This window comes from Episyrphus balteatus, chromosome 1, assembly GCF_945859705.1.
Source record: "Episyrphus balteatus chromosome 1, idEpiBalt1.1, whole genome shotgun sequence".
Lineage (NCBI taxonomy): Eukaryota > Metazoa > Arthropoda > Insecta > Diptera > Syrphidae > Episyrphus > Episyrphus balteatus.
This window is the reverse complement of record NC_079134.1, coordinates 148,324,067-148,339,272: the sequence shown is the minus strand read 5'-3', so window position 1 is coordinate 148,339,272 and position 15,206 is coordinate 148,324,067. Positions and strand designations below refer to the sequence as shown.

At 30.9% G+C, this 15,206-nt stretch overlaps 1 protein-coding gene across 2 annotated transcripts in view; it reads right to left on the bottom strand.

Moving 5' to 3' along the window:
* LOC129906784 (cyclic GMP-AMP synthase-like protein) overlaps positions 1-6,449 on the bottom strand; it is a 33,460-nt gene extending 27,011 nt beyond the window's left edge. Inside the window, exons 1-4 of one of the 2 annotated variants that reach the window (XM_055982703.1) lie at positions 6,288-6,449; positions 3,967-4,138; positions 1,449-2,206; positions 1,188-1,383 (exon numbers count right to left, since the gene is read on the bottom strand). In XM_055982703.1, coding sequence (XP_055838678.1) covers positions 1,188-1,383; positions 1,449-2,206; positions 3,967-4,138 — 1,126 coding nt within the window. In that variant the 5' untranslated portion in view covers positions 6,288-6,449. The remainder of the gene's footprint in view (positions 1-1,187; positions 1,384-1,448; positions 2,207-3,966; positions 4,139-6,287) is intronic. The other variant, XM_055982704.1, reaches the window with a different exon arrangement.
* Positions 6,450-15,206: the final 8,757 nt, after the last annotated feature.

Genomic DNA, 15,206 nt, shown 5'->3' with positions numbered 1-15,206 from the left:
TAAAAAAACCGAAAAAAAATAAATTAAAACAACATAACCTCAAAAATATTGCCCGCTCAGAATAATAATGTATTACAAAGAGAAAGATAATTAAATTTCCAAGAACTTTTTTCTGATAACCATTTCTCTAGGACAAATAGTTTTGAAGATATAGAGCGATTCGTGTTTTCCAAAATGGCGGATTTCGCCAGGGGGGTGGCGTCCCGAAAACCAGGACTTAAGCTTTTCTAATATCCCTCTTTCAGATTTGAAAAATTCAGCCGTCCTATATTTCGTTCCACAATATGCCTGTTTTTTTACTAACTTTCCTGTACTATTTAATAAAAAACTAAAATCCAAGATGGCGGGCCAAAAGGTGAATTTCACGAGTGCATAAAAATACAAATCAGTTATAAAAAAAAAAACACCGATTGATCAAAATTTGATTTGGAAAAAATTTACTTGTTAAATTGGAAAGTAAAACTAACGAGTCTATCTAATGAAAAGTTTATGCAGTTCTCACATTTTCTAATTTATTTTTACGCGGTTTTTTTCAAATTCAAAGGAACCACATAGTTTTACTTCTACTAGTACTTTAAGGACTTTTCACATGAGCTACGAACTACGAACTGCGAACTGTGGATGGTCGCATATTTTGACATATCTTTCACATGAGTTAATATTTCAATTCGCAGACAGCGACGAATTGTATAATAGAAAACAAAAACAAGAGTAATTTTGAGGTTAAGTCGCGCGCGAACAATTTATTCGTTGTAGTGTGGATGGTATGTGGAACGCGAATAGAGTTTGACAATTCGTAGCAACCAAACTGCAATTCGTAACTACCAAATTGTTTTTACAAATTTTTCTTATTTTAGCAAACAAAATGCTACCAAATTGTTTTTACAAATTTTTCTTATTTTAGCAAACAAAATGCAAATTTTAGTATTCTAACATTAGTATCAATTGGTTTCTTATAATTTGAATCATTTTTTGTTTGAAATTGAGTCGTAGAAATGTGTTAAATCTCGTTTGTTCGTCCATTCGTTCATGCGTTGGTCGCTCTCATGTGCAAAGTCCTTTACTCTTGGTTTTCAATGGATAAAAACAACAATTCCTAACTATTCAGGCAGATAATCTATTCATGAGTATTTTACCAACTCGAAAGGAACAGTACCCTTAAAAAAAAAAAAAATAATAAAACTTACCAAATAAACGTCGTATTTCATGATAATTAACATCCCGTTGTCTGGAAAATGTATTCAAATCATTTTTGACCTTTTGAAAAGATTGCTTTAAGTCAGACACTTTTTGGCTTGGAAGACCTTCCAGCAAGTTCTTTGATGGGTTCCAATAGTTTCGTATGCATTCTCTATTCAAGCAATTTATAACTTCGTCAAGCATCTAAAATTAATGATACAAAATAAGTAATACTTTGAATTGAAAATAAAATATAAATTAAATTATACCAACAAAAGAAGTTCTCCTAATGGCTTGTTCCAAAAGGCATAATGCCGAACATAACCCTCATTCGCATTCATGCATACAACCTTGATAAAATAACTCTTCATGAGATAACCTCCATCGATTTTATCACGAATGCTCTTTAAAAGTCTCAAAGTTGGCTTGAGATTTTGTTTTCCGTTAATCAAATCTTTCTCCAAATGCGGCATACACATAGAAAACGATATATTGGCATCCCTATCACGTCCACATGGTTTTGGTACAGCAAAATAAAATCTCTGATTCTGACCAACAATTGACGGAAATTCTCTTTCAGCAAACCAATTATTATTGCACCAGTGAGAAAGATCTATTTTAAAAGCTGGAACCAAATCCAATGATATTTCACGACCATCATTTACATTTTTACATATTACTGTGTGTGCAACGCCTTTTGTGATATATTTAAGTTGATATTTTCCACCTCCAGGTGTATTCACATAATATTTGTCAATTTGGGCTTTTTCTAAAATTTCTTTCACCCAATCCTTTAATTTATCGATCATAAAATATCTTGAACTATCGGCAAGATTCTTAAAATGTTGCCAGACCAATTCCGAATTTGTACCGTATACATATGAAGTTAAAGGAAGTTGAAGCTTGACATTTCCGGGACGTTGAAAATCCCGTTCTACTTTAATACTTTCATGAAACGGAAATTGTAGTAAAAAGTGTACATCAAATTCGTCAGGAGCAACGAGTTTTATGTTGTCCAAGTAGCTTCCTATACAAATAAAATAATTACAATTTTAGTATTTTAATCCATACAAATTATAGGAATGTGTAATAGTAGAGTAACTATAAAGCTCAAAAATTGGCAGTATTAGGGAACCCAGCCGTACAAGCTCTGATTTTGATGATCTTTTTTTCAAAAGCCGGTAATTAAAAATACCTACTTTAAAGTCTATAGCAGGGATGGCAAACCAATGGCACGCGTGCCATTGGTGGCACGCCATAAAATATTTCCGGCACGCCACCAATTAAATAATCCAATTGCCATTTGAGCGACATTCAACGATTTTTAGTAAAATTTTTCTTGAGAAAATTAACTGAACAGTTTTTTATCGGCAGGTAATTAGGTTTTCACAAACTAAAGAATTATCTTAAATGCTAGGTCTACTATAGACCCTGATACGACGTCCTTTGATAAACTTAACATATCTAATCGAAACGAGAAAAGAGTTGGAATCACTCGAACTAGAGAGGGCGGAGGGCAATACGACGAACAATTCCAAAAAAATTTGTCCAAATGAATAACATTAAAGATTCGCTTAGAAGCAGATTGTCAGATGATTCCAACTTTTCCTTTCAGTTCAACCTGCATTTTGCTTAAAGTGACGAAACGTAGCCCTGATATAAACTATGTACTTCGCATCGAGTTCACAACAAGAGAAGTCATACTACAATATTTCCTTCGCTTTTTATTTTTTGTTTTTTGTTTTATTTTGCTGAGGTACATCTAAAAATTGCAAAGTGAAAAATTTCAAATTTATTTTTTTCAAACTCAGTTTTTCCGAACGTAAAATTTGAAACAATGATGCAGAAAGCTTATTTTATTTATTCCAAAAACAATTTTTGTAGTTTTTTTTTTAAACAAATAGCGCTATAAAGAAATAATAGTTTTGTAAATCTCCTTTGCAAAAAGTGGCCATTTAGTTATGCCTTTAATCTGAAATTTTGTTTTTTTATTAAAACAAACTACACGAATAAATCTGTTATTTTCAAATTTAAATTAATAGGTGTGTTTACAAATAAAACTCTGCGTAGTTTAAAATTAATTATTTTTGCTTCTAGTGGTCACAAAAAAAAAACTAGATCAAAACTGTATGGCACGCCGAAGGCACCTCAAATAAATATTTTTTTTAAATGGCACGAGGCTCTAAAAAGGTTCGCCATCCCTGGTTTATAGGTTAAAAATCGCCGATGTTGCCGTATTGTTTTTTTTTAATAAAAATAAATTTTTTTTTTTAACAAAACCATTTTTTTGGCTTAAGTTAATTTTTGTTTTTCAAAACTTAAAAAAAATTCTTCACAAATGCATTTTATATTATGAAAAAGTTTTAAAAAGGACATGTTAAAATTTGTTCAATAATTTTTTTTTCAAAAATCTTTCTTTAATTTACTTAATTTTAATTTTAAAAGTATGAATAAGCTTCTAGCTTTTTAAAAATATATATTTAAATATTGTAGGTGTTGCCGTTGTGTTCAAATATTTTGTTTTTTTTTTAAGTCAATTTGTGATAAAATTGCATTTATCGACTAAACAATGGAAGATTGTCCTTCACTCCTATATAGTTGTTTTCCGTTTATTGCCCAGACAATAAACTTGATTCCAACTAAACAAACGTGATTGTCAAACTCGAAGATTTTGATTGCGTTAACATAATGTACCTACCTTGTTTTCTGTTTATCATTAAATTTAGTTTTTGTTTTTAACATTTATAACTAATGGATAATTATAAAACAGCAATTTTTTCAGCTTACCGAATAGACTTGGTCCACGATATATCTTTTTGAAAACAGGATCCGTTTTTTGCATTAATTCCATAATATTATTAATTATAACCTCATAATCTTTGGTGTACTTTTGTCGATCTTCCTTTTGAACAGAAACTTCATTTGCTATTTTAGCTATGCACTCCTCGTAACTAGGCATCTAAAAAGTGAAAAGAATACATTTTTTTATTCAAGAAATTACAAAAAAATAAAAGTAGTAAAAGTCGTCAAAATATTCTTTAATAAAAGCTGAATTAAACAGAATCGGTTAAACAACTTTAATAAATATTTATTAAGAATGATGATGATAAGGATAGAGCTGGCTTCCGAAAGCTTGTTGGTTGAGGCCCAAAAAGAAAAGGCTTGGCCACACCGGAGGGTACGCGGTAGCGGTACGGGTAGCGGCAACGATATTTGTATTAAAAAAATTCCACACCCGAACGTTGATGTGTCAGTTTGGAATTTTTTCCATACAAATACCCGTACCGTTACCTGTACCTCTACCGCGTACCCTCCGGTGTGGCCAAGCCTAAAGACCTCTTAAAAAAGATGTCTTATATCTCGAAAAAAAGTTGTTTTGAGTTTTTTGTCAAAAATTTTTTCCCAATTTTAGTGGGTCTACTTTACGATTTCTACTTGGTGGGCCATAAAGGCCTTAATAAAATGAAAAGTTGAGATCGGGAAAATGTATCTTGGATTAAAACAAAACTAATCTCTTCTGACAAATAGAGTTTCAAATACCAGTATATTTTTGACGTGATAACGTCTTATAAATCGATGATACATGGCAGCCACCACAAAAAAGTGACGCCATTCTTAAAAAAGATGTCTTATATCTCGAAAAAAAGTTGTTTTGAGTTTTTTGTCAAAAATTTTTTCCCAATTTTAGTGGGTCTACTTTACGATTTCTACTTGGTGGGCCATAAAGGCCTTAATAAAATGAAAAGTTGAGATCGGGAAAATGTATCTTGGATTAAAACAAAACTAATCTCTTCTGACAAATAGAGTTTCAAATACCAGTATATTTTTGACGTGATAACGTCTTATAAATCGATGATACATGGCAGCCACCACAAAAAAGTGACGCCATTTTCTCCAGTTCCACTTGAAAATTTTCGCAGTGCGGCAAAAATTTCAATTCAAAATTAAATATATTGTAACGTTTTATTCCGGGTTCACAATAAAACTTATTTAAATTGCAAAAAATTGGCTATTTTCTTAACTCGACAGTGTAAAGAATTAAATCTTTTTTTAATCGATAGATAAATTCGTTGCAAGACTGACAATGGTATTGAAAAAAATTCTAAAAATTTTCAAAACCAAGTAATAAATGGTTTTCTAAAACTAAAACATGAGGTAGACCTTTGACGAAGTAGTGATTATATGTAGGAAGGGTAAATTTTTTTTGACAATTTGAAAATCATCATTCGAAAGATAATAATAAAAAAGTCAGGGGTCTAATACGGATTTTGTTTTAAGGTTCTGCGTTTCGAAATATGAATTGTTAAAAAACACATACTTTTTTTTTTTTTTTGACAGTTGACCAATCAGCTGATTATTATTAATAAATATACTAAAAACTAATGGAATGTTATATAAATTTCAGATTAAAAGATAAAATTCATGATTTAAAATCAAATCAAAACCAATTGAAAAATACATTTCTTTTTTGTTAATGTAGTTGTTTTTTTTTTTTAATTTCTATAAGACATGTGTTAAAGAGCTATACAAGCTCTTCCGAAGCGATCTGTCAAATCTCTAAGCTTTGGTAGAGTTTCGGTAAAGCTTCGTCAAACTTGTATAACGTTCTCCTTTTTCCATGCCCAACAACCTTAAAGAAGCTGAAATTTAGCTTCTGTAATACATTTAACGAAGCTGAAATGTTAGTTGGAAGAGAGCGAGAAATTACCTAAATATTTAGTCCCTAACGTTTCTGAACCTGTCCATTTTCTTTCAAACTCCAGAATTAATAAATTAAGAAGGTAGGTATAACTTTGAACGAAATGTTCACTATTTTGATGGGATAAAACGGATTCAAATATTTTATCGCCAGTGATAAAAGTTACATAACATGGACACAGATAAAAAAAAAAAAATATTTTGACGTTGAACGCCAAAAGTAATACCAAATATGAAAAACTTCTGTCGTGTTTTCGAATTGCGTTCAACGAGTATCGCAATAACTGTGTATTATGTTATATCACCGGATTTCCGTTCCCGTAAACCGATTCGAATTCATATGAATGTTCTAAAATATGTACCCATTGTGTTCCCTTATGCTAATTTAACTTTTCTTTAAATTAACTTACCTTTTTTTTAATTGTTTTCAAATCAAACAAACAAAATTATAAAAACAGATTTAAATAGAAAATTGTAATAAAACTTCTTGTAAAGAAAAATATAAACAGTAAAGACCAAACGGAATATACAGCTTTTTACTATTGCACTGCAACTTGTTGGATAAACTGAAGTTGAATTTGATAGTCAGTTCATTTTATAACATATTGCATTGCATTTTTTATACGCTAAAGTCGTTACATGGGGATTCACCGTCTATTTTATCTGCAATTGTTGTATAATCTGAAAGCAAAATTATTTGCCGGTCAGAATTTTGTCGACTGTCGGCGTTGCATTTTCTAGAAGCTTCTTGTTAGTTGGGGATTCACCGGTTTTTGTATATATTATTTAAGTTGCATTCACAACATATGACTCCGAATGATATAAAAATATTCATGAGTGAATTGGTATAACAAAAGGTATAAAAATAGCCATGTTCGCATTTGGTGCACTCTGGTATACTATACCCGACCTCTATTATGCTATGCGATTCGCGTAAAGTAAGATGCGTTTACATGACGGTACAAACTTAATTTAAATCAATTGTTTTTATTGAAAATTAGTAAAACAGACAGAAGCTTATCCCAATTGAATCATTTATTTGCAAAACATGATAAGTCCATGATTTTAAATTTTTCAGGAGAAGAAAAAAACGTTCTATTTTCTTTTGATATGCGTAGAAGAATTTATAAAAAATATATTCTCTAGAACTCTTGGCTAGCTACAAAATACCGTTTCGTTTTTAATTTTTGGAGCGATAGCTCAAAAGATAAAAAATAAAAACGCTTTTGGACTTATCATACTTTGGAAATAAACGGATGTGAAATTAGTTTTTAAATGGATATGTAATTTTGCTTTTAGCCCCAGTCTATCAAACAATTGTATTTGAGAATAAAATACAATGTCCGGACTGCTTATTTAACTTTAAAGAAGCTTTAAACTTAAGATTTTCAGCCATTACCATTACTAATATACCATTTACACAAAAAGAAGCTGTTGTTTATTTTCAAAAGATGATAAGTCCGGGACATATTCTGTTTTTGATACTAAAAAAATATTTCGCGTAGCTGTAAAATCGGATATAGATGGAGTAGATACTTCATATTTTAAAGACAGACGTGGTTATCCCTGGAGTACAAATTTAGTCAAAAAAACGAATTTTGAAAAAAAGTGGACTTATCATGTTTTGCAAATAAATGATTCAATTATAGTTCTACCTCTACTCTGCTATCTCTCTTGCATCCATAATGCTTTTTTACATAGGCTCATATGTTAGCTCATGTTTTATTAGGTGTGTTTTTTTGTTTATCTATATAGATTTTGTGCAAAAAAACGACATCGAGATTTTTGAAATCAAAACAATTTACGTGTTAAATACAACAAAAACTTTATCTGTATAGATTTTTGAAAAATCCAGATCCAGATTTTACTTTCTCTCGATAAAAACATTAGTGCCAAGGTACTTTATTTGTTGTGTTCATACAAAAATATCTGAAAATATTAACAAAAAAAAAAAAAGCGGAGAAAACGAGGTTTGAAAAAAACTCTCATAGAAAAAAATAATCAAAAATTTGTTTGACATGGTTGCATTGAAATGTTAATATCTCGAGATATACGCAATGCACTTTTCAGATAAAAGTCTTAAATGGATCCTTATAAGATTGTTGAACAGATATGTATAAAAAATTACCAAAGTTTTTTCGAAAAATTAGAAATAAAAATAAAAAAGTTTTCACATTTGATTTTTTAAAAATCGAAAAAAAATTCAATATGGCTACCTTCAAACGCTTATAACACAAGAACTTTGTATATAAAATCTATAGTACTATCATGAAAAAAAACAGCGCCACCAAAAAAGTAAGCTAGCGAACGAGCTAAAAAATATGTCAAATTTCAAACAGAAATGTATATCTCATCTCCTTACTCCCATTATTAATTCGATCTAAGCGCCCTCGCGACCACTCAGGTAACGAACAAACTAAAAAATTGCACTTCATGATAGTACTACAGATTTTATATACAAAGCACAAGAACGACGCAACTAATGTTAATGGTCATGGTCTTAAAATGTAGCTAAGAATATACAGATAATTTTTGGTTTTTTGTGAAAAAACAATTTTTGTTGAATCCAACATGGATGCCATGGCCATATGAAAATTTTTGTTTGCATCCAACATGGATGTAATGGCATTCCCACTTCGGAGTTAAAATAAAAAAAAAACAAAAGCAACATTTTTGACAGACAGCTGCCAAAGTATATGTACAGTGGTGCCAAATGTTTGCATGGATTTCAAAAATCCCGATGTCGTTTTTTTGCACAAAATCTATATAGATAAACAAAAAAACACACCTATTATAGATACTAAAAAATTAAAGAAATACAAAAAAATCGCGATTTTCTTAGTGATTTTCGGTGGGCTGTATCTCAGTGAAAAATGATCGAATTATGATAAAACATAAAGCATGTTAATTTAATATCATTTTTCGATATTTTTCCTTAATTTGCAAAATGTTCGTTTTTCTATGAAAATCTCTATATTTAATGAAAATTCAGTGAAAATGGGCGGTTGTTACGCCCCCTGGCTTAAATTCTCAAACTTTAATTTTTTTTCTTTGCATAAACTACCAGCGCTACCATTCTACCAAATTTCAAAATTGATTCTACGATAAAATCAGAAGTGCTCTATAATATTTGATAAAAATACAGCGGAAATGGATGGATGTCACGCCACCTGAATTGAAAATCTCAAATTTTCGATTTTTCCCTTTGTATACACCACAAGTCCTATCACCGTGTAAAATTTCAAGATTCTACGATAGCGGGGCTCTCCATAATTTTGATGATCTGTCAGTGAGTCAGTTAAGGTTTTTTGCGATTTGTGAAGCCCTATATCTCAGAAACTACTCATCGTAAGAAGCTGAAATTTTGTGAGGAGTTTGGTTTTGACCAGTTCAACAAATGTAGCGATTGGAAAACTACACTTCATATATTTGTGTCAGATCAACATGAATAAGGTGCATTACTTTTCAGGGATAGTCAGATTGACTTGTTTGGGAGTTTTGTTGGCATTAGTGTTAAAAAATACCTTTAAATCATGTCGCTTATGTTGGTATACATATAAAAATTTAAACTTTTCTTATTAATTTTTTAAAATCTGCACCTTATTTTCAACCCAAGAAAATTAGGACTTGCGGACATGAGATTTTTTTAGATTTTTGAGGGTAGTTAAAGCATATCCAAACAAAGATTAAAATGAAAAAAGTTAGCCTATTAGCACTTTTTCCTAAGATGAACAAGAATCTTCTTTAGTGCATATCCTAAAATTTGCCGCTCCATCAAAAAATACCATTATTTCGTAGGTATATATATTTTTTGTAAGGGATTGTTTTGATTTTTAATAATGATGGATTCTAAAATCTTCATGCAAAATTTGGTTCATCTACCATAACTTTTAAGGGTTTTTCGGCAGTAAGTTTGCAACTGTTATAATAATATGAGTTGACAGATGAAAAACAGGTATAACTTTTTCCAGAGACGTCAGATTGTCTTGATTTTAGATTTTGGAATCAGCATTAAAAAATACCTTGAAATCATGTATCATATGTGTATATAATACCATAGCCTATTTTTGCTAATTTTGAAAATCTCCATTTCGCGATTTGACCTTGAAATCGCGACAAGCGGACATGAGATTTTTCTAGACTTTTGAGATATGTTATAGAATGGCAAAAGGAAGATATTGAGCAAAAAAAATTTCTACTAACATTCATTCCGAGATTTACCCCTTTTTTCTCCTTATTTTACTGTATTATATTTTTTTTATAACTTTTCGAAAAAAAAAAATTATCATATCATTGCACTGTACAACAAAATAACCTTTTGTATGATGAATAAACCAAACAAGACTGTTGAATTCGAATCTGAATACAAAAAAATATTCTATCAGTTCAGGTTTTTCTAAAAATATTACCATTAGAAAATGCAAAAACACATGTTTCCAAGATTATGCTACAATGTGAGGAAATTTTTTCAGTACCTACTGTTTTTGAAATTTTCAATAAGAATTTTGTTTCTTCTTTCAAAATCTTCTGGCTATATCTCTTTTATAATCCGAGATATTTTAATTTGAAGTTACTGCAGTTTGATAACAATGGTCGACAAAAAAAAAAAAACAAAAAAAAGTTGGGAGCAAGAACATTGTTAGGTAATTTCCATTGAATTTAGTGTGCTGAATTCAAAACTGCTTACAGATTTATTCGAACACGTCTAGTTTTTAAGCTACACTCATCAGTCATCACTATAAACTCCCAAAAATTAATTTCCAATTAAGTTCTTTTTGATGTAATATGTTGCTTTTTTTAGGTCCAAATCAGAAGACGCAAACTGAGATTTAGTTCAAAAAACCATTCATTACTTTGAAATAAAAAAAAAAAAAAAAAACAAAACAAGCAAGGTTTTGAGATATTTATGTATCATAAATTTCTTTTTCAATAGCTGCGTTCCTTTGGAAATATTTATCTACTTTTTAGTACTTAAAACTACTTTGAACTATTTTGCTATACTGAAAAAGTAGTTCAAAGCAGCTTTAAGTACTAAAAAGTAGGGCAATTCAATTGCAGATGCTGTTTTATTATTTTGAAAAACGATTTTTATGTTTTTTTATTTTTATTTTTTGTTTTTTTTTTTTTATATACCTACATACAATAACTACATTTACTTCATTTCTAAACAAAAAATTCTAAAAATTTTTAGCAACTTCAACCCTTAGAGCAAGTTCGTGCGACCCAGTCGTGCATTTTATTTATTTTGTTTTTGTGATATTTCTTATGATTGTGCTTTTTCGCCATTTGTAAAAAAAAATATTTTGTACTAAAATCGTAAAATAAGAAGAATGTTGTTTTCATCATATTTTTTTTTTTTTTAATGCTATAATTTTTCCAAGTCAGCTATTACATGAAGCCTCAAGAGGCGCGCCTCTTTTCAAACGTAATGAGTACAAAAGAGAAAAAAGATGAAACAAAAAATTATCCGACCAGAGAGTCGTGGGTCGGAATTCTGAGACTCTTTTTTGACGTTTCTTTTTCCACTTTTCCTTTTTTCAACATTCTCTTCCATTTCTTTTTGCTTCTTGGTGCAATACAACAACAAATTTTAAATCAAAAGAGAAATGTCAAATTTGAGTCCTGGACTCAAGAGGCATCGTGTAATAGTACGCGCCTCACAGAATGATTATCAAAAGAAAATTAGAAAAAAGAGTCAAGCCTCTTGAGGCTTCATGTAATAGCTGACCAACAGCCTATAGAAAATCACTGAAAAAAATCGCTTAATTTTTTTGCTCCATTAATTTTTCGGGCTAGTGTACTTGGGCCTTAAGGCCATCCCCATCGGCCATAAGTCAGCTATTACATGAAGCCTCAAGAGGCGCGCCTCTTTTCAAAACTAATGAGTGCAAAAGAGAAAGAAGATAAAACAAAAAATTATCCGACCGGAGAGTCGTGGGCCAAAATTCTGAGACTCTTTTTTGTCGTTTCTTTTTCCATTCTTTCTTTTTTCAACATTCCCTTTCATTTCTTTTTGCTTCTTGGTGGAATACAACAACAACAATACTTAAATCAAAAGAGAAATGTCAAATTTGAGTCTTTGACTCAAGAGGCATCGTGTAATAGTACGCGCCTCACAGAATGATTATCAAAATCATGGTATAAAAAGAGAAGGTATGATCATTAGAAAAAACTCAGTATCGAGAACTGTCAAAACTTATGGCTACTTAAGGTTTTGACAGCCCAGCCCATTGAAATTGTTGTTGTAAACAAATTTGTCTTGGAATTTGTTGTTGCTTTTGACTTGCCAAAAGCCAAACGTCAAAACCTTATTACCCCATTTTGTAAGATGGCGGCTCTAATGATCATACCTTGTCTTTTTATAACATGTCATGTAATAGCTGACTAAGAGGCCCGATCGCACAAAATGCGAACACGTCTCTGTAATTCTGCATACTCCTTTTGTTAAACACACCCATTCTCACACATGAGTATATTTTTAATATTATTCGGAGTCATATTGTGAATGCATCTTAAATAATGTAAACAAAAAACGGTGAATACCCATTTTTCAAAAAAAAAAAAACAAAAGCTTCTAGAACAGTGGCGTATTGAGGGGGGGGCTCAGGGGGCTCAAGCCCCCCCCAAGCCTTCAAGATCATGTTTTTATTTAGCTGATTTCATCATAATTTACATGATTAACTGAAACTTGTTCGTAAATCTTAGAGATTTAGAGGCAGCACAGATGCTCGAGCCCCCTCCAAATTCTGAAACAGCTGTTTGGGTTTGTTTGAGTAAGAGCCTAAGCTGACGATGAGGGTTGGGATAATTTTTGTTTTTCGGATTTTAGTCCAATTCAGAATTCTTTAGATCATTTTTTTAGTATTTTGACTTCCAATTACATCACTGTTAAATTATTAGGGGTATTCACAATTCGATGCAAATGGTCTTGTATCGTTGTAAAAGTGCAAAAGTGTAACATTTTGTTTACACATTTACACTTTTGCTATACCCCAACCCTATTGCAAAATTTGTCTATTGTGTTGTGGTAGTAGAAAACAAAATTTTGCATTTTTACACCTTTTTGTTAAACCGGGTCGTGAATACCCCTATTGCAAAACTTCTTATTCAATCTCAAAACGCCGTATTTGATCGTCTTAAGTATATTTACATTTTTTTTTTTAATAATATTTTTCTCAAAGAAATTGGAAATAGAAATTTTTGATATCTCAAAATCTAAGGCCCAATTTATTGACTCTCCATTAAACTTAAATCGCCATTAAAAAAGGGAATTTTAAAATTAAAAACCAAATTCGTTTAATTCAGTCTCTTTTAAGGACTTTTTTGAAGTTTGGCATCATTAACTAATTGATCATTAAATTTAAAAGTCGTTTTAGTTAAAACACCAAATTCGACCTTTTAAGAGGGATTTTTAGAGCAAATGGAGGTTTTAGACAGGGTTTCTATTTATTCACTCTCCATTAGCGTCAAATGTCATTTCATTTATTATTTTATTAAAAAAAGCTTCATTGTCAATTGACAATTAAAAATAAATAAAATATGCATAAATATGGAAATATTGAGATGGTGAAAAAGTGTTCAATCAATATCATAAGACCAACGTTTGGTAATTGTAATTGGTAAAAGTACCTACCTCAAATTATTCTAAAACTTTATTTTAAATTTTGTGATGTGATTTTAATGGAGCTAAAGCTGGGGTGAGATTCTGTATGGCGAAAACGAACAAACGTTTTCGTGTGTGCGAAAGGTTTGATTCACACAACTTGAAAAACGAAAGAATTTGTTCTGTATCTGTCGCAAATTTTCTTTCGTTTTTCAAAAACGAACGATCGTTTGCGTTTCGTTTTTTATAGAATGTACCCCCTGTTCAATAGGGCAAATCTTCATGGATTTATGCTTCTATGCACTTGCAAATATGCGAATCTTTTGCCTATTATATATTGGTATTATCATGCGAGCCGTTGCTAACTAAGAATTGGTTTATATTCAAAATAATGCCATAAAGGTAATATTATTTTAAATAACTGCGAGTCGAGGCTCTATTAAGGGAAGGTATGCGGGTTAAACAAACGAAAATTCACTTATTATAATTAGTCAATAGTCATGTACGTGGGCAATTGTCACATATACTATATCAACTGCTTCACCTCCAAAAAACACGGTTGTCGTGCTGCAAAATACATATTTTCAGTTTATGCTCAGCCTTTTGTTATAAGTTCTATTCGTGATATTGCATATCGTAACACAGTCTGTGGGTTTTTGCCTGGCGTTTTAGCTGCAAAATACTTAAGGGCCATCATTTTTGAGTTTTTATATTGTTTATCCTTCAAATTTAAACATATTTTATTTGACAAAAATGTAGCTTTTGACAGTTTAATTTTTCAAAAAATAAAAAAATCCCTGGGATATTTTTAATGGAGTTTTAAATATAAAGTTTCCATTAAAAGTAAAGACTTTAACTAAAGCAGAGTGAATTAAAATGAATTTTTAATTATGGAAACTTAAAGACGTCAATAGATTAACAAAGCTTTTAACTAAAACGACAAATTTAAAAATTTAATGGAGGCTCAATAAATTGGCCCTAAGTGGCCAACAGGTTTCTTTAAGTAAATTGCAGTTTGCGCTTCCGATTTGGATTGAAACAGCAACATATTACGAAAAAACATACATATGTATATATTTCGGATTAAACATCAAAAAGAATTTCATTCAAAATTAGTTTTTGAGACTTTCACGTTCTGCATTCCACTTTTTGCGTATTCACTTGCCGAAAGTGAAATAGGCGTTCTGCATTTTTTTACTCATTTAGATTTTCTGATCGAATTCAATTCACTATGTTACTGTTCGTGAATTTGGGGGCCTTTTTCAATGAATCTGCAATTGCAGTAATTTCACTTTAGAAACAAAATAAAAATGGAAGATCCTTCAGTTTTGACAGTTAGAAGCAATTTCGAAGTTTTCGAAACCGATCGAAATGAAGAATATTGATATTTAATTTCACGTGAAATTGAAAAGTGATTTGAATTCACTGTCGATCGAATTGTGGAACATGGGCGTATATAACTAAAATATTGAAGAGTATAGCTCAAAAACTCTTGACGTGATAGGGATAAATCTGTAAACAGTTTTGGATTCAGCACATGACAAAGTTCGAACGAAATAAAGTATTTTTTTTTTTTAAGGATGACTCAACTCCTTGCTGTTTGTGTAAAATGTTTGGGACACGAGAACTTTGAAAAAACACTAGGTACTCTGAATGTGAAAGGAGGAGACAGTAGTACGGATCTGTCGAGAGCAGTATAATGCTACTATACCACTTTCAGTACCGC